The sequence below is a fragment of the Cetorhinus maximus genome, chromosome 2 (assembly GCF_964194155.1).
Source record: "Cetorhinus maximus chromosome 2, sCetMax3.hap1.1, whole genome shotgun sequence".
NCBI lineage: Eukaryota > Metazoa > Chordata > Chondrichthyes > Lamniformes > Cetorhinidae > Cetorhinus > Cetorhinus maximus.
The window spans coordinates 203129482-203155279 of record NC_135880.1 but is presented as its reverse complement, the minus strand read 5'-3'; the positions used below and the strand labels follow the sequence as shown (position 1 = coordinate 203155279).

General features: G+C 40.0%; 2 protein-coding genes across 7 annotated transcripts in view; one reads left to right on the top strand and one right to left on the bottom strand.

The window, feature by feature from the left end:
* LOC144669353 (galactosylgalactosylxylosylprotein 3-beta-glucuronosyltransferase 1) overlaps positions 1 to 12041 on the top strand; it is a 205663-nt gene extending 193622 nt beyond the window's left edge. The window contains exon 6 of the mRNA XM_078531720.1: positions 1156 to 12041. The gene's annotated coding sequence lies outside the window, so the exon portion shown is untranslated. The remainder of the gene's footprint in view (positions 1 to 1155) is intronic.
* The window catches only part of LOC144669312 (beta-galactosidase-1-like protein 2), a 97045-nt gene that overhangs the window by 24242 nt on the left and 47005 nt on the right, over positions 1 to 25798 (bottom strand). For 3 of the 6 annotated variants that reach the window (XM_078531673.1, XM_078531701.1, XM_078531709.1), the window contains 4 exons: positions 25108 to 25195; positions 23961 to 24072; positions 16791 to 16907; positions 13987 to 15532 (listed from right to left, as the gene is read on the bottom strand). In XM_078531673.1, coding sequence (XP_078387799.1) covers positions 15443 to 15532; positions 16791 to 16907; positions 23961 to 24072; positions 25108 to 25195 — 407 coding nt within the window. In that variant the 3' untranslated portion in view covers positions 13987 to 15442. Of the gene's footprint in view, positions 1 to 13986; positions 15606 to 15701; positions 16056 to 16790; positions 16908 to 23960; positions 24073 to 25107; positions 25196 to 25798 lie in introns of those variants that run through there. The other 3 variants (XM_078531679.1, XM_078531693.1, XM_078531687.1) reach the window with 3 other exon arrangements.

Sequence of the window (25798 nt, the reverse complement as noted above, 5' to 3'; positions counted from 1 at the left end):
GGTGAGACTGTACCTAGAGTACCACATGCACTTTGGTCTCCTTACTCAAGGAGGGATATGCTTGCATTGGAGGCAGTTCCAAGAAGGTCTATGAGGCTGATTCCTAGGATGAAAGGGATGTCTTTTGAGGAAAGGTTGAGCGGGTTGGGGCTATATTCACTGGAGTTTAGAAGAATGAGAGGTGATCTCATTGAAACATATAAGATTCTGAGGCAGCTTGACAGGGTAGATGCTGAGATGGTGTTTCTTCTCATGCGAGAATCTAGAACTAGGGGACGCAGTTTCAATCAGATCAGCCACAATCTTATTGAATGATTGAGCAGGCTCAAGGGGCTAAAAGGCCGGCTCCTGCTCCAATTTATGTCCTTAGGCAAGTGGGTCAGTAGGTCATAGGCTTGAAATCACTGGCAAAAGAGCTAGAGGGAAAATGAAAAACTTGTTTACACAGATTGTTGGTAAGATCTGAAATGATTGGAAAGTGTGATGGAATCACAAAGGACTTTAACAAAGAATTACAAAATATTTACAGCACAGAAAGCAGACTGCAAGGCAAGAAGGAAGATCGTTGACCAAAACTGTGGTTGAAGAAAAGGTTTTGGAAAAGCTTTTAAAAGGAGGAAAATGAGGTGAAAATGTTTAGAAAGGGAATTCCCGAGAGTTGGAACCTGACTGTTGAAGACTCTGACACCAGTTTGCAGGTGAATAAAGTGGGAGAATGCACAAAAAACCAGGGTCAGGAAAGCAGCTGTTCAGGAGAATGAAATATGGAGGTGTAGGAGCAGAGATAGGGTGAGGCAAGGCCATAGAGAGAGTTAAAGAGGGGTGTGGTGGTTTAAATTTAATGCACTGAAGGAAGTCAGTCTAGATCGGTGAGGCCAGGGTTAATGGGAGAGTGAGATTTCAAGGACAGGATCAGAGAATTACAGAAATGTTACAGCGCAGGAGGCTATTCTGCCAGGCACTAAATGAACTTCTATTGCCTTCTTATAACCACTCCCTATTTGTGTTACATCTCTCAAAAGTGTCTTGGAATTTAACATTTTTTATCATTTAGGTTTCCTCTGTGATTAAAAACATCAACATATTAATACACAAGAATTAAAACAAGTTCACAAGCACTTGTGTTCAACTTAACTGACATTTGTTTTCTTGCAGACAAATTGACCTTAAGCCTGACTACAAGCTGATTGCTCCATTCTCTCACCACACGTACAATGGATAAAATTGTAGTGGTTTTACTTTTAGCAAAAGCAAAAATTTCAGATTATGTACCTAAGGTGACAGGACCAAGAACAGGTCGTGTCATCAGATAATTATATGGACAAAGCACAGAAGAGATTCCTGAGAAATGAACAATAATAATTGAAGAGTATGTTCTGTGACTTCATTTAGCAAGGCTCTGTGACTTATGATTGAGGAAGATAGGTTCCTTTGTATGTGTGAATAAGATGGCTCCATGGCAATGCATTCTGTTGCATGGGTAAAGGAGGATGCATGCACTCAGTGTGAATACCAAACCAGAAATAAATACTGACCTTGAAAAGCTTCCTACAAGATACAGCGAAGCAGTGAAGAAGATTGGGCCGTAATAGTGAGTTACCACAATGAACCTTTTCTACCATGAAGACCTAAGGAATGGAATGTTCTGGTTTACATACCTCGTGAGCCTGCACCTATTTGTTTATTCTTTACATGTGTGCATATTGTATTCCACCTTCACTTAGATCACATGGATATTGACTCAAGGTTACCACGAAGTGTGTAATACTCTGTTAACTTGTAGTGTTCATCCCTTTTTTGCATTTTGCAAGGGCTCTTTTGAGACATGGTAATTCACCAGCTGGCACACCCCAAGTGAACAAGGCTCTTATCTCTTCAGTTTTGTTCCAATAGTACATATTCATTCTTGGAAGATCACTGCAGTTTGAGAGGTATCTGTGTGAACATTGCCAGCTTAGCTCACTTGGCCAGGTTAGCAAAAAAGTAGCGTACTAGGGTGATTTTTTTTCAGTTCAACTGAGTCCTCAAGGAAGGCTACATTAAAAAGGAATGCAAAGATGCTACGTTTATAGATGAAAGTCATACTTACTGGATGTGATACACGTTAACACATAGAACAATGCTATATATTAAGTGGACCTAACTAGTGTTAAATAACCATTTTTACTGCTAATTGAGAGTTGCCATTTCAATAAGAAAATTATGGAACACATGGATAATCTGTTTCTAATCCTTTGTAGGTTTAGGTGCACAAGGCGAGATTTCAGCAGATTCAGCATTAGTCAGGTTGTATCTCCTGTATGTATGGAAGGCTGGGTGATTTAGGAACTGCAAAGATCACACTGTTTCAGTACAAAATGATCATAATCTGAGGTGACTGTATATTTGCTGCACCGAGAGGGACACAGAACTACATCTAACCCATGACTAAAAAAGTGGAAAAATGTTGGAAATAGCAAGGCAGCCAAAAACAGGAAGAAAAGGTTAAAGCTTGAAGTCTGATCCAGTTTTGGAACTGGTCCAGATCTCATGAACAGTCCCGCCTGCAGTATTAATCCTTGCATTTCTCCTTAGATACTGATGTCCCTGCTGGATAGTGCAGCAATTACTGTTTTAATCTCGGGTTTCTGTTATTCATAGTTTTTTTCCTTTTGTCTCCAATTTGTGACGCACGGGGGGTGGGGCTTGGGATACTGACAATAGAGGAACCGTTTTTCATTCCTTCAGCACCGGTTCTCTCACTTTCATGGGCTCAAATTACATTGACGTTTTGTTGTATTCATTTCAAAGTTGAGTCCTTTCCCTCCCTAGTACATTGAATGGAGAGCATCTCATCCAATGTATCCTTACTTTAGGTTGTGATGTTATTATATCTGTTGGCCTGTCAATCAGTAATGTTGCTTAACTCGGCAGGAGCCGCCCAGCAAGACGTAGATTATAAAGTTCACCCAGGGTTATGTCAAAATCGTTAATCTTGGTGGCGTGCTGCAGCATTTTTGTGTGCCTTTGTTCTAACAATATTAGTGAAATTAACCATACAAAAGTTGCCCTGTAAGGAGTGTAGCAAATGGATCCAAGGTCTGTCTGAATTAACGCAAATTTGGTTGCATCAAATACTCCCGTGAAAATTTAATTTGAGGCTCTAAACTTTAATCATGGTCCAAGTGCATGGAAATGTGAAAAATGGATTCTGTATGAAATAAGGAATTCTGTTCATATGATGAGATAAGGCCCTTCAGATGCCTAGACACCAAGTGTGAAATTAGTAATAAAATGTTAATACTCTTGTATGAAATTTTACTGTCCTCTTTTGTAGTGAGGGTGATAGCTTGTTAGCAATTACACAGAGTGCGATTTTAGTCCTGCATGTGGTTTGCTTATGTGACCATGAATTTGGTGGGTTGTCCCTGTTCATTCTGAAATTCATCCTGCCTCAGTAATCCTGGAGCACTGGTTATGACAAGCCTAGTTGAAAGTTAGATAAGAAAGGAAAGATCCCTCGTTAAATACTTCTTCAAATGAATACAGCAGCTTCTCTGCAGCTAGCCAGTATCCAAGGTAAAACATTCTCAGTACTCCATGTGCAACAGCATTATTGAGCACAACAAAATCCCAGCAGAATAAATCAGTTCAGATCTAAGTGTTCCGACTCTCATCTCCATGTGTTCATGAATCCTTTTCAGCATACAGAAGCTAAAGACATCCTGTAGTGTGTCCTTGGCTCAATTGGTAGCAGTTGGTAGTTTGACGGGGCAGTTATAGGGTACATTTAAGGGATAATTTCAATCTTGTGAGTTAGAAACTTGTGCCTTGAAGCTCCACCAATACTGAAGGAGTGTTGCACTGTTGAAGGTGCTGGTTTTTGGATGGGATATTAATCCAATACCTTCTTCCTGTTCCAGTGGCTCAGATGGATGTTAACAATCCTATGCCATCATTCCAGGAAGAGAAGTCTGCTCTCCCAGTTAATTTTTTCCTTCAACTAGTGCCACCAAACCCAGATTAATTGGTCATGCATTTCATTGCTGCTTGATATTTCTTGCTGTTTGCAAAATGAGTGCTATGTTCACCTACCTAACAGTGAACACTTCAGAGTAATTCCCAATGTTTGGCGAGATTCCTAAGGAACGTGATCAGGAGCTATACACCAACATGAATTATTTCAAGTTGTTTTTATAGAGCAATTATAGAGTGCATTTAAGGGATAATTTCAATCTTGTACTGCCAGTATGGAGCCTCACCTGCTAACATGGCCTATCAGAAATAGGCCATTCACACCACTGATTTCAATAATTAGAAAATCCCATTCCATATGCACTTAGTTCCAAACCGCATTCTTAGCAGGCCAGGGTGCCCATTGGGAGTGCAGAGTTGGAAAAGGATCCCTTACACTGTCACTGTGAACCAGTTCTCTTTTGCAGTGATGTAAAATTTGTACCTGTGTTCATGCAGCATTCAGCTTTAGAGCGAAATGTGTTGACCAGGCTTCAAATTAAGGTTGCACTGGACTGTGATTACAACTACAAATTATATGTTAGTACAGGGCTGTTCACCAGCATTAAACCTTTCATTTCCAATTCACTTCTAGTTAGCAGGACTTCATCCACAAAAGACCTTCTTCCTAATAACACTTGTTATATTCAAACAGAGCACTTTAAAATTTGCCTCTGGGTTGTGCAGTTACAACAAGATATGTCCAAGGACAGCAGCACACAAAAATGTTTCATCATGACCAGAAATATGGCTATTATAGCACATTACAAAGTTCAGATTATTTTCCTGAAAAACAAGATACCACAGCCCATTCAGTCAAAGTAGTAAGCAATAAGGAAAGGCACTGTGGGTCCTTGAACCTCAAGAGTGTTTTACTACAGTCCTGTTAACTTTAGTTTTCAAATATCCAATTGTGTCCTTCTAGGGTCAGCTACAGAAAGCCTTTTCATTGTGCCAGCACTGGGAGTTAGACCATAAGACATAGGAGCAGAAATTAGGCCATTCGGCCCATCGAGTCTGCTCCACCATTCAATCATGGCTGATAAGTTTCTCAACCCCATTCTCCCACCTTCTCCCCGTAACCTTCGAAGTTCTACAAAAAATGGGTTATAAGCATTATCCAGATGGTCATAACCAATACCCATTAAATGAGACAGACTTACATTGTACTTTAATATCCTCCAGTAGGTCTTATCAAGGTTCAGCAGTATATGTTCAGTCACTTATATTTAGGCAATAACAGATAACAGGGAAGATAATTGCACTGACACATTCCTTTATGTAATATTTGTCATCTATGTTTCAGGATTTCCTCACTGCTACATTAAATTTTATTATACTGTGGCTTTTTCATAAGATTTTTACTACGTTGGAGAGGATAAACTCTTTCTCATGCACAGAAATCAAAACTAAATTATACTACCACAAAGGGTATATTTTCAGGGAGAAATTGGTAAAAATGGATTCCCCTCACCCATCCACCCACTGATGAGTCAGTCGATAAATGCATCACATGGTGTGGCTTTAAACCACGTTGACCAGGAAAATCGAAGGGTTGATCCTTGGTATGTTAGCTAATCTCTGTCAAGATAGCAATAGCAATATGACAATGGACATCAGGGCCTCCTGCCCAGGGAAAAGCAAATCCAGCCAGAATTTCTATTCAGTGATCTGGGTGTTAATTGAAGACAGGATTGCTCTTAGCGTTGAGGGTCCACATTAAAATAACTGTGACCTCATGCATGAGGAACTGACACTTGGTCAAGGTAACAAAGGACTGCTAGCTTTGAAACTGCAACCTAGTAAGAGATCATCCCTTCAGGGCACGAGGGGTAACAGGAGAAATTCAGAAGGAAATATTGAAAGTGCAAAATGTAGCTATGGAAGAGATAACGGAAATTCACAGAATAAAATTATGAAAGGATATTGATTATAATAACTTTAGCACTAGGAGAATGAAGAATTATACCATCTCAAATCAGGAATAGTTCATCCTTCAACATGAACAGGGAAGGAGATCTGCCACACGCACCAAGTTTGGCCTGGGTTTGACTCCAGTGTCTCAATAATGCGACTGATTCTTAACTGTCTTCTGAAGTGGTCTAGCAAGCGACTCAGTTAGCTCGCCACCACCTTCTCATGGGAACTAGAGATGGGCAATAAATGCTGGTCTGCCACAACATCCACATTCCAAGCTTTTAAAAAAAATCTAGCACTTGTGCATTGTTAATCCCACTGGATCAATATATATTGAGTTTGGGTGAATTTTATCATAAATTTAATTTTACACCTCAAAAAGAAAAATTCTTGATAGGACACAATATCAAGAACAGGCATGTCTAGCATAAATAAACAAATCACTAACTGCAAATAACCCTTAAAGAGAGACCTAAGTCAGTACCTCATTCCCACTTGTCAAGATAGTGTCATTCTTGGCCAGCAACTTATTATTTATGCCAAATAATCCCTAGCTGTGTGCATCATTCTGAGAAATAATTATGCAGTAATGTGTAACATACTAACTGGCGGAGCACTGTGTAAGTCTATTACATTGACTGAAGGGGCTGAGTGATAGGAAATTAAATATATAGGACTGCATGATCTTTGAATTAAATGATGTAATTGAATTAAATTATGTAAATAATTAGGACAGGCAAACATCTCGAGTCCTAAATGAAATCTGTATGTGGGTACAGTAGAGCCTCAGGATGACATTACAGTAACTGATGTTTACACACCTCATGGAGAGTTACAGCAGCATGTGGACAAACAGAACATGCTGCAGATAATACAGTGGCATCAAATTTGGAAATGTGAAGCACAATTTTACTAGATGTAATCCTCAGCACTTGACAAATTACAGCTTTCTCTTCTATCCTCTTGGCATAGCTGATCAATTCCTTGTTTTTACATGCTTTCTTCAGAATTAACTGAAGTTATCTAACACAACTGCTGTTTGCTAACAACTGCTGTTTAATTTATTTCTATTTATAATTTAAGAAAATTGTTTAATGAAATCCTTTTGTTTAAAAAAAACTCTTAATACCATATTTTACCTTGTGAGTCAAACCTGCGTTTGAAAATATATGCAGTCCCTGTGACAAGGGCAGAGATGATTAAGTTACTGTCCATGTTGTGCCATTGTATAGGCAAATTCCAGAGAAAGTGAAGTATAATTAAGACATGTACCAAAGCCAACGGTTAGCCACTCTTCTACGTTGTTTCAAACCTCTATCAAAAAAATAGCACACAAGGAGGCATCACTGGACAACAACCTTCCAAACAAAGGTTCAGTACTGCTCAACAACCTCTCAAGGTTTCACCAAAATAATAGAAGAAATCAAAAGGAAGAATGCACAGAGGCGTTAGTGGCTTCCAAAAGATATTTCTTTCCGTTCAATCTGAACTATATTTGGTACTAAGGGAAACTGTTGAATTTTCAATCCTTCTATTACGGCACATATTTAAAAGCAGCCTTCTAGTTTATGGTTGTTTTCTTGATAACAAGTTGATGTCTTATAAAAACAACAAAATTGCTGCACTGTGTTTCTAATTGGATTTGGCAGTCTGTCTAATAACAAAGGTGGTGTTACCTTTCATTAGGAACAGAACTGACCCAGTGATAGTGCACACATTAGTACCAGTGACATTGAGATTTAGCTGCTCTTTGAATAATATTAGTGCTAGGTTTCCAATTACCCTTACCCAACAGCTGCTTAGTCTAAGTGGCTCTATATAATTATATAAGTAGCCTTGTAATTTCCTTTTCACTATCACAGTCAGACACCATTCTGGTGCAAACAAAAGAAGATTAATAGAACAGAACAAAAAGGTGAATCTTAATGATTAATACATAGTAAATTGTATCCTCTTTCACTTTTGTTACCGGATGAATGACTACTGGCCATTCAATGGCAGTTCATGTTACCAATGAGGCTAATCAAATGTTTGGGTATAGCTTACAACACAATCATTATTTGAAAAGAAATTATTTTAACTCTAATGCATTAGCAAAGCTACACTTTGAATACTGTGTACAGTTCTGCATAGTCCACCTTTGAATGGACATTGAGACATTGACAAAGGTTTAGAAAAGAGCAAGTGAGCCGATTCCAGGAACATAGGGCTCTAAGCTATGAGAGTCTCTCAGAATTGGACTTCATACTGAAATGAAAGACGATTGAGGAGGTCTGATTAAATTATTTCAAAGTGACTGTAGGATAGAATAGGGGAAGGGGGAAACAAATAGAAAAACAATGAAACTCCAATTGGTCTAAACACCAGAAAAATATTTCTCTGCACTAAGTGATGGATATGTGCAAGAGAATAAGAACATAATAAAACAAAAGGAGAAGTTACTCTATTGCAGCTTATCCCTCTCGATTCTACTGTTCACAATGCTCTTGTAAAAAGCTAAATATAGATGGGCTATAATCATTTAATTTATACCACAGAAGAAAGGTTTTTACACATCTCACATATGCCAATGCTGCCTGATTAACTAGAGTGATCTACTCTGATCCCTTTTCCCCCATAGACACAAATACACTTGGTACATGATGCTGTTGGGACCAGGGATGGGTCAATGTGGAATACAACTGGGCAGAGTTCAAATGTGGGTTGGGAGGCTGAATTGATATTTTGTGTGTGATTATTTATAAAGGTCAGTGAGTAATTTCAGAGTCTGAGCCATGTACAGGATTACCTGCAGTTCACCGGTGAGATTGAGTGGTTTGTTTTGAATCCTTGGCAGGGCTAATGCTAGATGGCAGGTGGAGAGAATGGGTTTGAAAATGAACTTTACTTGCATTTTTTTAAACCATAAAAGGGCTATTCACTGTGTACAGCTCAGACCAGAAATTTTTCTGCAGGTCACACATGCTTGATATAACGTAGAGTCACATCTTTTATCACCCATCTCATATTTGATGTACAAATATAACAGTTACATTTGAGCTAAAGAAAAAAAAATCCCACCCCTTAATCTTTACTATTTGTAAAAGAGCTAAATTAAGGATGGCCTTACATTTGCTCAATCTCAAGTATAATCAAGGTGGATGGATTAATGCAGCAGATGCCGGTTATAGTGGATATCCTTATTATTTTTCACAAGGGATCATGATTAGCCAAGCATAGCATTCAATATGCAGCTTAATTAACCTCAGTGTTCGCAATACCCAGGGATATAGTTGTATGAACTAAAAGGCCAATTCCTGCCCAGCACTACTACCATTCTCCTTGCCATAAAACACACTGTGGCTACACTTCTATTTACATATTGCACAGGTGCAAGATTACACACACATTCCTTTGCAAGTAGCAATCCAGGCTACTGACATTGCATGGCTAAATCTATTAAATTGAGACTGATCTTGAAAAATTGTGCAAACTCGCCCCTTCCAGCTGGTGAGCAGGATTTATAGTTTGATGCTGCTAGACAACAGATTTGGCACTAAAATGGCTCTAATATTTGCATGAATTACAGTCAGAATAAGTTCTTTCTACTACCATTCTGAAACTGTGTCGTGCAAACCAATTCAAACTGATTCAAACACCTGGTGCTTTTTGTACTCAGTGCTGGACAATGATGAGAACCAGGGTACAGGAGTGAGGAAGGAGATTAGCACCTTCAGCCTAGGACAAAAAAACAAATCTTCAGGGGAAATGTCACTGAAAAAGACTTTTAGAAAGATATATAAACAGGCGTGCTGATTTGCATTACCTATCTGAGACCCATAAATACACATTATGTCACAATGTGTGACACTTAATTTACCTCTGTCACGTCTGGGGAGGACTTTTTGGCACCTCTTTCATAATCCTGAGCAAGATGCAAAGTTTGGAGTTGTCCAATTACTACTTGCTGTACAATGTGCTTTACCCTTTCAACTCAACTCACAACCATTTTAACATAGTTATGCATTAGTTCATGTGAACTTTAATTTATATTCCACATTTGAAACGTGCACTATACATATTCACTCTACATAAGTCATACATCAACATGTTTTTTACAGTCACCATCAGTGGAAGGCACTTGGCTGTAACGAAGTGAACTCAAAGTAACGACACATGTAACATGTATCCCTCCTCCCTAAAGGATCTGCATGAAAGGAATTCTCTAGTAATTCACTTATTTTCACCTTATCAAACCTTTTAGCTAACATTTGAAAACTCCCATCTATTGTGAAAAATATAAACCTTTACGTTTTGAAGAACTCAAATTAACATAGTTTGTTACAGTAAGAAACTTTCAAAAAGCATAGGCTAAAGGCTGTTTTTCTTGAAGAGAAGGCTTAGAAGAGATTTGATAGAGGTATCCAAAATCATGAGGGTGGCTAGGGAAAAACTGCTCCCACTTTTTGAAAGGATCGAGGATGAGATTTAAAGTAATTGGCAAAAGAAGCAAAAGTGACAGAGAAAGAAACATTTTCACGCAGCGAGTGGTTAGGGTCTGGAATGCACTGCCTGAGAGTGTGGTGGAGGCAGGTTCAATCAACGCATCTAAAAGCGAATCAGACTGTTATCTGAAAAGGAAGAATGTACAGGTGTTACAGGGAGAAGGTGGGAGAATAGGTGAATTGCTCATCCGGGAGAACTGAGACACAATGGGCCGAATGGTCCCTTCTTCACTGTAACAATTCAGTGATTCTGTGAATTATGCCTTTTTCTTGGCTTTTTGTTGCAAGATCTTTAAACTCCTATGTTTGAATTTCAGTGACAGTTTTACTTTCTAGCTTTCCTTGTTTTAAACCAGTGCAAGGCTCTGCAATAAACCATCAGAAATAGGAAGGGATGTATGACATTTGGCCCTTTGAGCCTGTTTGAGCATTCAACAAGATCTTGACTGATCTTTTCCTTCAACTTCACCCTCCTGCACTATCCTCATATCCCTTAATACCCACAATTCTTAGCGAATTCTGTCTTGGGTATACTCAATAACCGAGCACCAAAAGCTCACTGGATAGAGAACTGTAAGGATTCGCAGCACTCTGAATGAAGAAATTCTTCATCTCAGTCTTAAATTGCTAGTTTCTTATTCTGACACTGACCCCATCTTCCAGATTCCCCAGTCAGGGGGAACATTTTCTCAGCATTTACCCTGTCAAGCCCCTTAAGAATTTTATATGTTTCAATTCTTCTCATTCTTATGAACTCCAGGGAATATAGGCCTAGTCTATCTAATCGGTCTCTCCTCATCGGACAATCCCCTCATCCCTGGAGTTAGTCCAGTGAACCTTTGGAACGCTCCGTCTACCGCAAGTAAAAGCCTTCCTTAGGGAAGAAGACAAGAACTGCACATAGTACTCCAGGTGTGTCCTCACCAAATGCCCTGCAATCCTGGATTTCCATGATAGCAATTAAACTAAAAAAATAAACACTTCCTTCCTGGTGGACTTGAGAGAGTTTAATTCTGGTCATTTATTTTTTGCTAAAGGCTTTGCTATTAAATCACTGGCTACTTAATTAGATTTTTTTCCCTCAAATTAACTTGGAAGTTATCACAAGGGCTGAAAAGGGAAGCTGCAGCTTTATGAGACCACTAGGTGGCAGAGTAGGAATGCAATTTTGAGAGACTGGGCAAAAAAAAAATCTGCACAAAATTAAAGAGGAGAATATAAAACTACTGACCAGACCATAACCCAGTAACATCAGGATATGATTTGTCAACTGTCAGTGCAGGCTTTTCTTTAGTTCTACATTCAAATGCCTGAGTCACACACTGATCACTATCTTTAGTGACAGCCCCAAGACTGCCACTGATAAATAATTCGCACATACTTTTGACTCAGGCTGCCAAAACTGCTTTTCCTAAATAGTCTTTAATTCATAAAGACAATACTAAGAAGGCTGTCCCTAACATTGGAATGATATTTCTTTCTCACTGTATAATAAATGTATTTGATTTCTTTATACATAGATCGTAACATTCTCAGTCTCTGTGACAGTTGCACTTTTTTTTTTGCATGTTAATGTATTGTTGATTGCACACAATCCCTCAATGTCATTTTAGCAAGAGAGAACCCTAAATAAAGAGAGAAAGTACAGTTGTCTGTTGTGATTGTTGAAAAGCGCTAATGTTGTGTATCGATTTGCCCTTCATAGAAAACAGAAATGACAAGTGTCAAACGCTAGCACCAGATTTCTAGAGTATTCTTCACCAGCATTCTTTGCAGGGTTTTTTTGAGATAGTGAATGGTTTCACGACGCATGTCAAAGTATCCGGATTAATCCATTGTTAGAGCTCTTACCTTTGGCCCAACAGTTGTTGGCTTGAACTCTGCACCAGGAACTCACTGAGGCTACACTGAGGTGAATTCCTTTGGATGAGATATTAAACTCAGGCTCTCATCTGCTGCTGCAAGCGACATTCAAGATCAGGAAGGTCTCTAATAAATGGATTGCTGAGTCCGTCGCTGTTTGGTTCCAACTGTCCATCTTGGGGTCACCCCAACTTCAGAGAACTGACTTACTTTCCCCTCAGCCCAAGTGAGTATAGCTACTAGTCGATTATTAACAATTGATGGATGTGACTCCTCAGATACTGAAGCAGTTCATGTCCCTATGCAGCAAGACCGGGACAATATTCAGGCTTGGGCTGATAAGTGGCAAGTAATATTTGCGCCACCTAAGTGCCAGGCAATGACCATCTCCAACAAGTGAGAATCTAACCACCTCCCTTTGACATTCATTGGCATTACCATCACTGAATCCCCCACTATCAACATCCTGAGGGTGGTGGGGTTACCACTGACCAGAATTTGAACTGAACCAGCCATATATCATACTGTGGCTACAAGAGCAAGTCAGAGGTTGGGGATTCTAAGGTGACTAACCGGCCTTCTGACTCCTCAAAGCCAGCTCGCAAGTTAGGAGAGCGATGGAATGTCTCTTCATTTGCCTGGACAAGTGTAGGTCCAACAACATTCAAGAGCTCAATACCATCCAGGACAAAGCAGCTCAATGATTAGCACCATGTCCACCATCTTAAACATTCATTCCCTCCACCACTATTACACAACGACAGCAGTTGTACTATCTACAAGGTGCACCCCAGCAATTGACCAAGGCTCCTTCAACACTGTAACCTCTGCCGCCTAGAAAAACAAGGGCAGCAGGCACATGGGAACAACACCCCCTTCAAGTTCTCCTCCAAGCTACACACACCATTCGGACTTGGCGCTACATCGCTGTTCCTTCACTGTCGCTGGATCAAAATCTTGGAACTCCTTTTGTAAGGGTACTGTGGGAGCACCCACATCAGATGGACTGTTGTGGTCCAAGAAGGAGGCTCACCGCCACCTTTTCAAGGGCAATTAGTGGCCAACAATACCCACATCTCATGACGGAATAATAAAGAAGATTCTTGCATCTCCCACTTCTTCTTATGGCTGGATACTGAATGGCACAGGAACACCAAGTGGTAACAATTAGCCCCTGGCACTTATTTCTTCACTTTCCCTATCTTAATTTCATAGACTTGAAAGCTTTGAAAGTGCTGCTTGTCAAGCTTTGCATCATTTTTGGATAAGTTCTAAGTTAGAAGTTTTAGATTTGTTCATATCAGCTATTAACAAATTAATGGGAATATGGAAATAAATTCCACATGTGGCCTGCAACCCAATGAGACAGCACAGAAAGAGCTTGGATATTCAGTTATGGGAGTTGAACTGCTTCAAGTTTCTTTAGCGATGTCTGCAGGATCAATAATGATCTTTAGAGTCAGAAGGCCAAATGTATTTTTAGTCAGTCTTTATGGAGTTGATCCAGGTTTGGAACTCATCCACACTCCCAGCAGAAAACATTTTTTGTACGTACGTATGAATTCCTAGGGGTCCCACAATATCTATTTCCTGAAGGCTTCAAAGGCATCTTTCCCTTTCAGGCCTCTTGTCATTAATCCAAGGGCTGGATAGAAATAGTTTGCAACAAAAAAAAACAAAATAAAAAAATTAACGAGAGCAAAATAAACACGCAGTGACAACAACAACAGGAGGTGAGTGGGCTTTATTTTTTTATCTCAAACTTTAATTCAATTGTGCAAAGTTTACAACCTTCCCTTGTCACTGTATTTTAAGGTCAAATAGAACTTGCAGATACAAACGTGTTGGGACCTTACAAAGCTGGACATATTTGGGTAGCACCTAGGTCTGATAGGGTGGATATAAAACCATGAGGATGGAATGTTTTATCAGAAGCAACTGAGACACTGAACAACGTAAGTTTTAAGGGAGGAATAGATAGTTGGAGAGGAGGGAGATAGAGCTATGGGGAATGAATAGGGCACAAATTAGTTTTAGACTTAGCAAATGATTGTGCACATGATCACAATCTCAGGGGATGCCATTTGTGACTTTAATTAGGGACATTTCAATGACATCTTTTGTGAGGGTGACCTTGGTACACTATCGTTCTATGTTCTTCCTGCTGCCTTTGAACACACTATTCTCCTCCAAAGCTTCTCCTCCATTGTTCAACTCAATAAGCTTCCACTCACACCTATCCAATCAGCTTCTGTGAAGTCATTGCTCCTGATATACTCTATTTTGATTTAAATTTCTGTCTGATTATTCTCCTACATGTATGTTGCAAATTTCTTAAACGAAAGTTGCAGTTGTTGAATCCACAGGAAGTTGAAAGCACCCATTTATGTTAAGTGCTTCCTCCTGGGTTAATCATCGAAACAAAAATGAACAACCCCTATAGATCATCACAGACAGAGAAACTTTGCGACACTAGGATAAGAGCTGGAGGACAGCAACCATCTCCTGGTAAGAGATCTAATGGCACTGTCCCCAAACAGCTTACCAACTTAATGTGAGGAGAGGCTTCTATAAGACACAGGAGGAGATTGTTACAGTGTTTCCCAAGAAAGCCGAAAAGGATTTTACTTCAATGGCCCCAGTTTGATATTTCACACTGTTTTAAAACACAGAAAGGTCAGTGAATGCAGAATTCATTCAAATTCATTCAAGATTATTAAAATATAACCTCTGATGAGAAAATTAAGAGAAGTGAAATTGTTTTTTGCTAAATATTAAACAAAAACAGGTGAATTTTGCACATTTCAGTCCTGGAAAAGGTTAAAACATGGATGCAATTAACACACTTGTTTGTAATTCTTCTGCCTGCTTATTCAGCAGAGATATCAGCACATTTATTTTAAACAGGTTAATCTTTTTGCTATAACTGTGTGGAAAAAGATTTCAGACAGTGCATTAAGTATTTTTACACTCCTAATCAGTATAATTTCAAGCACTTGAAAACTTTAAACAATTCTATCATAGATCAAACCAACTGAATCACAAGTTTATTCTGGTAACTTCTCAATGAAGACTTTATTCGATACTTGAATGCAGTGATGATCAGACATCAGCACAAGTGAATGCTTTTCTCCACCAAAATGTTAAAAAGTTAATCAGGAATGGTCGAGAAAAATTCTTTGTTCTCATCTTCCTTCTTGTTGAGCTTGTCCTAGGTCAGGCTTGCCTAAAAACTCAACTGTTTTTCCCGCATTGCTCTCTTCAAAAATTACAATCTAATTTAAAAGGGAAAAAATGTGAAAGTGTAGTAACGAACCAAGGAGGTGGTGCAGGCGTGCTGTTCAGTGTCTGTGTGGGAGAATATGAAAATATGTTACTTCAAAAAAAAACTTCAAATTTTTGTGCCAATCAGGTTTCCTTCCACCCGGACAGGCCTCAACAATGCCAATGATAGGAAGGAGGCCTGTCTGTATCCCAGAGCACCCCACTGATTTTAATACAAGTAGTAATTTTGGAAGGCTCAGATAGTGGACCAAGGGCCTAATCATTATGGAACATATTTGTAGATGTTTCTATCCCTTCACACCAGTTTTTTACTTACTTTTGTTAATTTTCTATGTTTGTATTCTGCAGCATGCACTCCAAGGTATCAGTTCACACTGAAGGTATTAATTCTTTTTATGCACCATTTTCCACATCTTCAGAACATCCCAAAGTTCATTACCACCAACAAATAATAAAATGTAGCCATTGCTGTTTGGTAGGAAGAACTCCAAATGCTGTTGCTCAGGTGTCTACCTGCTCAGGTGGACACGACAGGGTCTTGATCTCAACGGCAACACCTTAGACAATGTAGTACCACATGAGTGCCAGCCTAAATTGTGAGTTTAGGACTTGGATGAGGGCTTAAATCCATGGGATTCTAACTCAAAAGGTAGGAGTGCTAACACTGAATCACTACTTACAGTGCTGTAAAGTCTAACTTTTTACATTGTTGAGCCAATAATTGTAGATTAAAGTCCGCATTGGGTTTGTTCAAGATTAAAAATGATTATTAATTATTACCCAATGGCACTAATCAAAGCCTTCTGTTAAAAAACATAACGACTTATTCTTTCAAATAAACAGAATACTATACAAAAGATGTGAAGAAATGTTAGAAAGTGAAATAAGAAAAGTAGAGAGCGCAAGAACTATTCATTCAAAACATAAGGCTATAATAGAATTTTGGAATTTTCTTTTTAATTTGCTGCTGAAATTTTGCTTCATTGCTCAGAGAGTAAAGTACAAGGTGAAGAGGCACTGGAACAGCTCTCCTGCCCTACAACTTAAATCAACCTAATCATGAAATATTTTTCAGCTGCGCACCATTTCTGCTCTAACTGGTAATATGGAAGCCCAGGTCAGAATTGTTGCAATAAAGGCGAATTTGAATCAAGAAATCTCACTTGTGACATACTCAATGATCACCTACAAGGGGAAAAAGAATTATGGATTCCAACAGTTGAGTAAACAGTCACACTGTCTGCTTACCTCATTGGTGCCATGTTGTAACCATGGGGCTGGTAAGTATAATGTCTGTTGTGGTCCTATTTCCCAATAGCGGCCTAAATTCATTCCATTCACAAAAACTGCTCCTTTTGTCCAGCCCTTAAAGTTACAAGAAGAAAACATAATAACCTAATTTGTAAACATTTTGCAATTTTACAAACTGTGAATGGGCTGAAGGTGCTCTGGGATACAGAAAGCTGAAGAACCAGCTAGAAATATAATTGCTAAGCCTAGGTTTCATAGAATAGAATCATAGAATGGTTCCATTACTAAAGGTGGTCATTTGGCCTCTCATGTCCATGCCAGCTCTCTGCAAGAGCAACTCAGTTATTTCCACTCCCTTTCCTTTTCCCATAGCTCTGCAGTTTTTCTCTATCCATATTAATTATCCAATTCCCTTTTGAAAGCCACGATCGAATCTGCCTCCACCATACTCTCAGACAGCGAATTCCAGACCCTAACCACTTGCTGTGGAAATTCTCATTTTGTCTCCGGCTCTTTTGCCAATCACCTTAAAAAAGTGCCCCCTCGTTCTCAACACATCCAGCAACAGTTTTTCTCCATCTCTCTTTCAAGACCTCTCATGAATTTGAACACCTCTATCAAATCTCCTCTCAACTTTCTCTTCTCTAAGGAGAATAGTCCCCATTTTACCAATCTATCCTTGTAACTGAAGTCCCTCAACCTTGGAATCATCCTTGTGAATCTTGTCTGCACCCACTCTAACGCCGTCACATCCTTCCTAAAGTGTGATGCCAAGAATTAGACACAACACTCCAGCTGAGGATGTCAGTGTTTTATGCAGGTTTAGCATAACTTCCTCCTTTTCTATTCTCTGCCTCAATTTATACAGCCCAGGGTCCTGTAAGCGTTATTAATTGCTTTCTCAACCTGCCCTGCTACCTTCAGCGATTTGTGTAGATGGATTCCCCCATGTTCCTCTGCTCCTGTACCTCCTCCAGAATTGTGCCATTTATTTTATGTTTTTCCTCATTCTTCCTACCAAAAATGTATCACCTCAAACTTCTCACATTAAATTTTATCTGCCACATCTCTGCCGATTCCACCAGCCTATGTCCTCTTGTAGTTTATCACTATCCTCCTCCCAGTTCACAATACTTCCAAGTTTTGTGCCATCTGAGCTTGTAATACTTTATCTTTCTTGGAAGAAGCTTTTCATTGCCTGTTTGTATATTTCGATAAGATTAAGAAGTGTTAAGAGGGTTACAGCTTTAAGCAATGGGGGTATGAATGGTTATACTTAATTGATAATGTTATGAATATTTTAAAAGACTTGCCAGTGTTATTATAGGGTTCATTGGTTCTGTATCTGATGGATACTGGCAAAGTTCTTCAAAGGCTCAGCAGATGTCAGGACATTAAATCATTGTGAAAAATCAAACACAGAATCCCCTAAATACATTATTACAGAATTCTTACAGTATAGAATTCTTACAGCCATTCAGCCCATTCTGTCTGCACAAGCTCTGAATGAGAAATTCACTTAGTTCCCCCCGCAACCCTTTTTGAATGCCTCAACTGGATTCTCCATCCTGTGGAATGCAGAAGGGTACTTTCTACACTGGGCAAGGTACCCTAATACATCTGAATGCTTTCACAATGCTGTTCAATTTAATGGTCACTTACCTTTTAATAACAAAGCCCTATCATCAATCACTGTATTTAAAACATACTTAAATTATTATAATGATAAATATGAAATGTGAGGTTGGTAACACCTTTCAAACTTATCTGTCAAAAGTTTCCCAACTCCAGACTAGGCAATCCCCATGGTTCACGACTCCTCTGAGGTGCTACCAACCACATCTCCAGCAAAATTGGTGGGATTTCTGAATGTGAGCTTGCTCTCTGTACTTTTATACTGGGGCATAAAAATCCCACAAGACGGGAATGATGGGGGTGGGGGGAATCCTAGAATCAGGTCCTGTCTACAATTTTTAAATCCGTCCCACCTCTGTTCCAACATGGATGGGGGCATGAAAATCTGGCCCTGTACGCTATCCTCACAATAGCTTTCCCACTCAGCTTAGTATCATCAGAAAATGTGGCTACAACACACTCTGTCCCTTCATCCAGATATTAATATAGATTGTAAATAGTTGAGGCCCCAGTAATGATTCCTGTGGAACTCCACTAGTTAAAGTTCACCAACCTGAAAATGATCCATTTATCCCAACGCACCGTTTCCTGTTAATCAGCCAATCCTCTATCTACGCTAATATATTACCCCCAACATCCTGAACTCATCTTGTGTAGTAACCTTTTCGGAATGCCTTTTGGAAATCACTACATTTACTGGTTCTCCTTTATTCACCTTGTGGTTACAATTTGTCTCTGTTGACTCTGCTTGATTGTGAGATGATTTTCTAAATGTCCTCTACAAACTTCCTTAATAATGGACTCCGGCACTTTTCCAATGACATATGTTCGATTGACTGGCCTATAATTCCATGCTTTCACTGTCCTTACTTCCTTGAATAAAGGCGTTATATTTGTGGTTTTCCAATCCACTGGCAGTTTTCCAGAATCTACAGAATTTGGAAGGTTACAACCAATGCATCCACTATCTTTGCAGCCACTTCTTCTAAGACCCTAGCATGCAGGCTATTAGATCAAAGGCTTGTCACCCTTTCACAGAAGCGTTATCAGGCAAAACTTGGCACCATGTCACTTCAGGAAAGCTTGGCCAAAGTGGCGGCTTTTAAAGGAGTATTGTTTAGAGGAGATGGGGAGAGGGGACTTAATGCTATCACACATCCTGTTTGGGTGCTGTTTATATGTAGGTTTCACTTTGTGCACTGACCAGAAAGAATGCAGTCAGTTCCTGTGGAGCCGCTCTCTAATGGGCTAGTACCTGATATCAAGATGAATGGTTCCTTGCTGAATTGTGAAATGTAAGATCTCATGGGGAAAAGAGGGGAAGTATCAGTAATTTTAAAGATTGGAGGTTTATTTTCATCAAAAAGACCAGAGAACTTTGAAGTGTTAGGACTGAAATCTCCCCCTGTACACTTTTTTTGTTCATTCTTGGGATGAGAGTATCCCTGGCAAGGCCAGCATCTATTGCCACACATAATTGCCCTTGAGGAGGTGATAGTGAGCCACCTTCTTGAACCGCTGCAGTCCATATGATACAGGTACGCCCGTGGTGCTGCTAGGAAGGGTGTTTCAGGATTTTGATTCAACGACAGTGAAGTGACGACAATATAATTCTTAGTCAGGATGGTGTGTGACTTGGAGGGAAACGTTCAAGTGGTAGTGTTCCCATGGGTCTACTGCCCTTGTCTTACCAGGCAGTGAGTTCCGGTTTTGGATGGTGCAGTCAAAGGAAGCTTGGTGAGTTGCTGCAGTATATCATGTAAATGCAACACGCTGTTGCATTTAACGTCTACTTCAAAGTCAGTCTTTGCATGCCAGGATAGACAAATCCCTAAGTCGCCGAGTGTGGGAGACCCTACAACTACCCTCACCTGGTTTGGCCCGCCCAAAACAAATTTACCAGGTAGTTGTCACAGTTGCATGTTAATAACTACTTGGAGGCAAGCAAGAGTTGGGCGCAAAGGACCAATACAGGATGAGACACTCCAAAGATTGCGGCAAACTTGCCTGAGGGGTAAAGTTCCAGGACCTGATGTTACCCCAGCTGAGGTCTACAAGGCTGGAGATCCACAACTAGTCAAGTAGCTCACTGAACTCCTTCAGTTTACGTGGGAGCTAGAACCAACCCTCAAGAATACAAAGATGCCTCCATTGTCCACCTGTACAAGTGGAAAGGAACTCGGCAATCTTGTGACAATCAGAGAAATCTCACCAGCAAAATCTTTACCAGAATCCTTCTGAACCGTTTAGTGCAACGTATCAACCAGAATCTGCTGCCAGAGAGTTAGTGCGGTTTCAGATAACGTTGAGGAACCACTGATATGGTGTTTGTAGTTAGACAGCTCCAGGAGAAAGGCCAAGAATAAAATTATGGCGTCTACCCATATTTGTTGCTGTGACCATGGCCTTTGACACAGTCAGCCATGAAGGCCTTTGGAAGGTAATGGAGAAGTTCAGCTGCCCTGAGAAATTCATCACAATGGTTCAACAGTTCAATGATGTTTGCACATACCCTGGGCAGCAGTGAGTCTTCCAATCCATTCTCAGTCACTGATAGAGTTAAACAGGGCTGCCTGCTAGCACCAATCCTCTTCAGTATGTTTCTCTCCATCAAGTTTTCCAATACATTCTATGGCGAACCTGGCATCAAAATCAGATATCACGTGAGTTGGAAGTTGCTCAATCTGAGACAACTCCAGGCAAAGACCAAGGTCGCCAAGGACATACTATGCGATTTCCTGTTTGCTGATTCAGAGCTGGACATGCAACGTAGCATGGGTTTGTTCTCCAATGCACGCAACAGTTTTGGACTTACTATCAGCATGAAGAAAACAAAGATAACATACTAGCCTACTCCAGGAAAGTCCTATTTTGAGCCCAAGGTTTCAGCCCATGACCAGAACCTGTCAGCAGCAGATAAGTTCACTTATTCAGCAGCATGCTTTCTCGAGCTGTCTATATTGATGATGCAAGAATGACATGCAAGAATTGCTAAAACAAGTGCAGCCTCCAGCAGACTCTGAGCATCAGCCTGGGAATGAAGAGGAAGTCTATAGAGCAATAGTCCTGCTCACTCTATTCTATGCATGTGAGGCTTGAACCGTGTACCAGCATCATGCCCAGGAGCTCAACCACTTTCAGATGAGTTGCCTGCAGAAAATTCTGAAGATCAGATGGCAGGACAAAGACATTGAGGTATTCACCAAGTTGGCATGTCAAGCATTGACCCAACATTGAGACAGTCACAACTGGCCATGCAACCAGAATGCCTGACACACACTTACCAAAGCGAATCTTGTATAGAGAGCATGATGCTGGGCTGCACTCTCATGGTGGTCAAAGGAAGTGCAGCAAGGGCACTCTGAAGGCTTCACTTCGTCATTTTGATATTGACTTTTAAGTCCTGGAAGACGCTCACACACTATTGCTGCATCTGGCACAGCCAAATAAAAAATGGTGCAGCCTCCTTCCAAAGCAAGCACATAACAGAGGCAGAGAGAAAATGCAAGGAGAGAAAATCTCGAGCCAGCAACTCATCCAAAACTCAATCATCTGTGATATCCTGTCCTATTTGCAGTAGAGCCTTCCAGGTACAGGTCGGCCTTAGCAGTCACCTATGTACCCATTGAAACCCTGCCATATACTCCAGATGAAGAACATGGTCATCTTCATCTCGAAGGGCAAACAAGATTTTAATGTAGTGCTGCAGCTACATTCTAGTGAAGCAAAGGTATTTACACATTAAAAAAGGCATCTCTTTTACATCAGTAAATCTGATTCAGTATTTTGCTGAAGTAACTGGTTCTCTTGGATTACCAGCTCCTCTTACACAACACAGCAATCTCCTCACAATGAAAATCAGGTTCAGTTCATACCTGTTCCTAATAGATTGCCTGACTTCAGTGAAAAGAGAAATTAATTAAGTCCATCTGATTTGTGATTGAGTTGCTTTTTTTTTTTTTAAACTGGCTGGGTTCGCCTAGAGGTGTGAAGAACCCATCTGGTTTTCCTGTACCTGCTGTTCCCTGGGTCATTCACCAGCTCTCGGGACAAGAAACAGGAAAATCGCCCCTACAATTCCTTAATGTTCAATCACGTATTTATTGCTAGAGAAAAAAAAGACCCAAACGATAAATGGTAACAAACACAGCCTGAAGCGAGATTGAGCAAAATTAAAACCTATTACTTCAGAGATTTGAAGTAATTTTAAAAACAGATGGATTAGGATTGATTCGAATCGATTCTTTGACTCAGTCTGTCTCTGCTTCCCCTCACTACTGTCTATCATGTCTCAGTTCATGGCACAGGCTGCGAGGAGAATGAATCAAGTCTGGAATCAATAGAATTCACTCTCTGGTCTAAATTGGCTTTAAAGGATCGCAGTAACCAAGGGTAAAGAGAAAGTAAAGAGCAGATTTGACAACATTTTGACAAAGTAAGAGAAGATAAATCCCGTCAGCACAAGAGTAGTAATAACAAAGTAATTCAGAGAGCATTTCAGTTAGAATGGCATTACCATCACTGAATCCCCATTACCAACATCCTGGAGGTTACCACTGACCAGAAACTGAATGGGGCCAGCCACATAAATACTGTGGCTACAAGGGCAGGTCAGAGGCTGGGAATTCTGCGAGGAACTCACCTCCTGACTCCTCAAAGCTGCCCATCATTTACATGGCACAAGTCAGGAGTGTGATGGAATACTCTGCACTTGTCTGGATGAGTGCAGCTCCCACAACACTCAATAAGTTTGACACCATGCAGGACAAAACAGCCCACTTGACTGGCACCCCACCCACCACCTCCAACATCCACTCTCTCCACCACCAACACACAATGGCAGCAGTGTGAGCCCATCTACAAGATGCATTGCTGTAACTCGAAAAGGCTCCTTCGACAGTACCTCTCGAACCTGCAGCCACCTAGGAGGACAAGGGCAGGAGATGCATGGGAACACCACCATCTGCAAGTTCCCCTCCAAACCAGACACCATCTTGACTTGGGAATGATAATTGCCGTTCCTTCACTGTCACTGGGTCAAAATCCTGGAGCTCTCTCCCAAACAGCACTGTGGGTGGTGTACCTACGCCACATGGATTGCTGCGGTTCAAGATGGCAGCTCACCACCATCTTCTCAAGGGCAATTAGGGATGGGCAATAAAAATGTTGGCCGAGCCAGCGATGCCCATGTTCCATAAAAGAAAAAAAATTGAGACACATTCTCAAACGCTGAACAAGCACCCAGGGGAATGAATCCTCAGTTAAAGCAGATTTCCATCCATAGCTACAAAGTTTTAAAAGTTCTGTGGAGTACCTACACCTCCTTTAAAAAACAATGTTTAAAAAGTTTAGTATTGCATATTTTCCCATTATTGTCGGGATGAATTTGAGGTTTAGTATTTTTACAAATTTGCGTTTTGTTTATTTTTCGACTGCCTTGTTCAGTGCGTCTCACATCTTAGGATATGCATTTTATTTTAAATATCATGACCTGAAGCAGGAAGCTGTGTTGATCGAAATAATTTTCCTCACCTTAAGCTTTACAAAGGTATCGTAAGGCAATGAATCCACATGCATTATGCCATAGAAAAAGGCAGGAAAGGTAGGATTTTCCGGAATAGGATTCAACGGGATAGTTGAGAAACTTCAACCCAGGAGACAAACAAAGACAAAAGTGTTATTCCCAATGAACAGTGTTCAATTATCATTCAACAAATGTCACCATCTTTATGCTTTCAGTGTGGGTGTCACTGTGTAGATCTACACTGGCTGAGGTATGCAAAGTGAATGTTGGACAAAAAAAAACAGGGTCTACACACTCCACAATATTTTTTTTTTTGCAAGGACACTGCAATTAGCCTCAGTATCTATCCCTGGGTTAGGGACAGGAATAATTATTTTGTGCGATCATCACATGTTTATTAGGTACTAATTCATATCAGTCTGAGTTCAATTCACAATGGTAACCGGGTTAGAAAAAAAAACAAGAGGGCCACTAAAGTGGCAATCAAGAAATATTCAGACTGGGACAGAGTATGGCAGCGCTGCCAGGCATTTACCAGAGCTGGGAGTATTTGATGTTTGCAGTGGGGAACTAAGGTAGAAAATGCAATTCCTCCCATTGTTGATTACAAAATCTATTCAAGAATATGGAGCAACCTGTAAACAGTGATCTAATCTCAGTGTACAACGAAGAGTTGAAAAAATTGTAAGAGCCTTGCTCATCTTGTCTTTGCCATCTGAACTACTGTGGTATTTATTCTTAGGGTTTAGCTAATAAAGATTAACTTAGGAAATGAGTTCGGGAAACTTTAATTGGTTTGAAGTAAAATGAAAATAAACAGCCATGACTAAATATACATGCTGATGTGTTATCCCTTGTGTTGATAATTTGAATATCTGATGTATAAACTTATTTCAAAAAATCTTTTTAAGATCATTTAATCCCTTGAAGAAACTAATCACATGAATTACGATGAGAACAATACAGACTGTAGTATAAAACACACAAGGCGGGTGCTGAAGAAAATAGTGAGACAACTAGCATCATGGACACTTGAGATCTGGGTGTGGTCATTTGAAACAAATAATCTTTACAAGAATTGCTGTAATTATACAAATCAGAAATTGCACAACATAACAAATCAGCTGAAAACATGTTGAATTCCTATTACTTTACCTTTCAATAAAATTTGTTTTCATCTCTAAGGGGTAGATTGTAAAGCCCTTCAAAGGTTCTTTATTCAGAAAGATATCTCCTATGAGACCTGAAGAACCAAAACAAACATTGGTTTTCTTTTTAACAGATATCCTGATTCTATGAGATGGTACTCATTGTACTTTGAACTAAGGTATATGGCAATATAATCAATGGGAGAACATAAGTAAAGACATGGGAAGCTGCTTCTTAAAAGGAATCCTGGATATAATAAAGTGATTTTCCTGTTCTTTTCTTTACTTTGGTCAAAGTGTCTCAGAATAATAACTTAGTGACTCCAAAAGAACAGAATATCTTCAGGTGACCATGGTTCAAACAATGGCTTTTGTTGCAAACCAAACAAGTTGCATTAATAAAGCACCTTGAACAAAGAAAAAGATCACAAGGCCTTCTCAGAAGTGTAGTCAAACAAAAATTGGTGCCAAGTTTGTGGAAACATTGAGAGAGGTCACTAAAAGCTTGGTCAAAGGAGTGGGTTTTGAGAAGGATCTTCTAGGAGAATGGGAAGTTGGGAGAGGTTTTGGAAGAGAATTACAGAGCATGTCCAGGGTGGCTGAAGGAAGGGGATACAGGGACGGAGTACAAAGGCCAGGGTTGACGGAAGGCAAAGCTCTCAGTGAACTGTAGAGTTGGAAGATGTTAAAGGGATAGG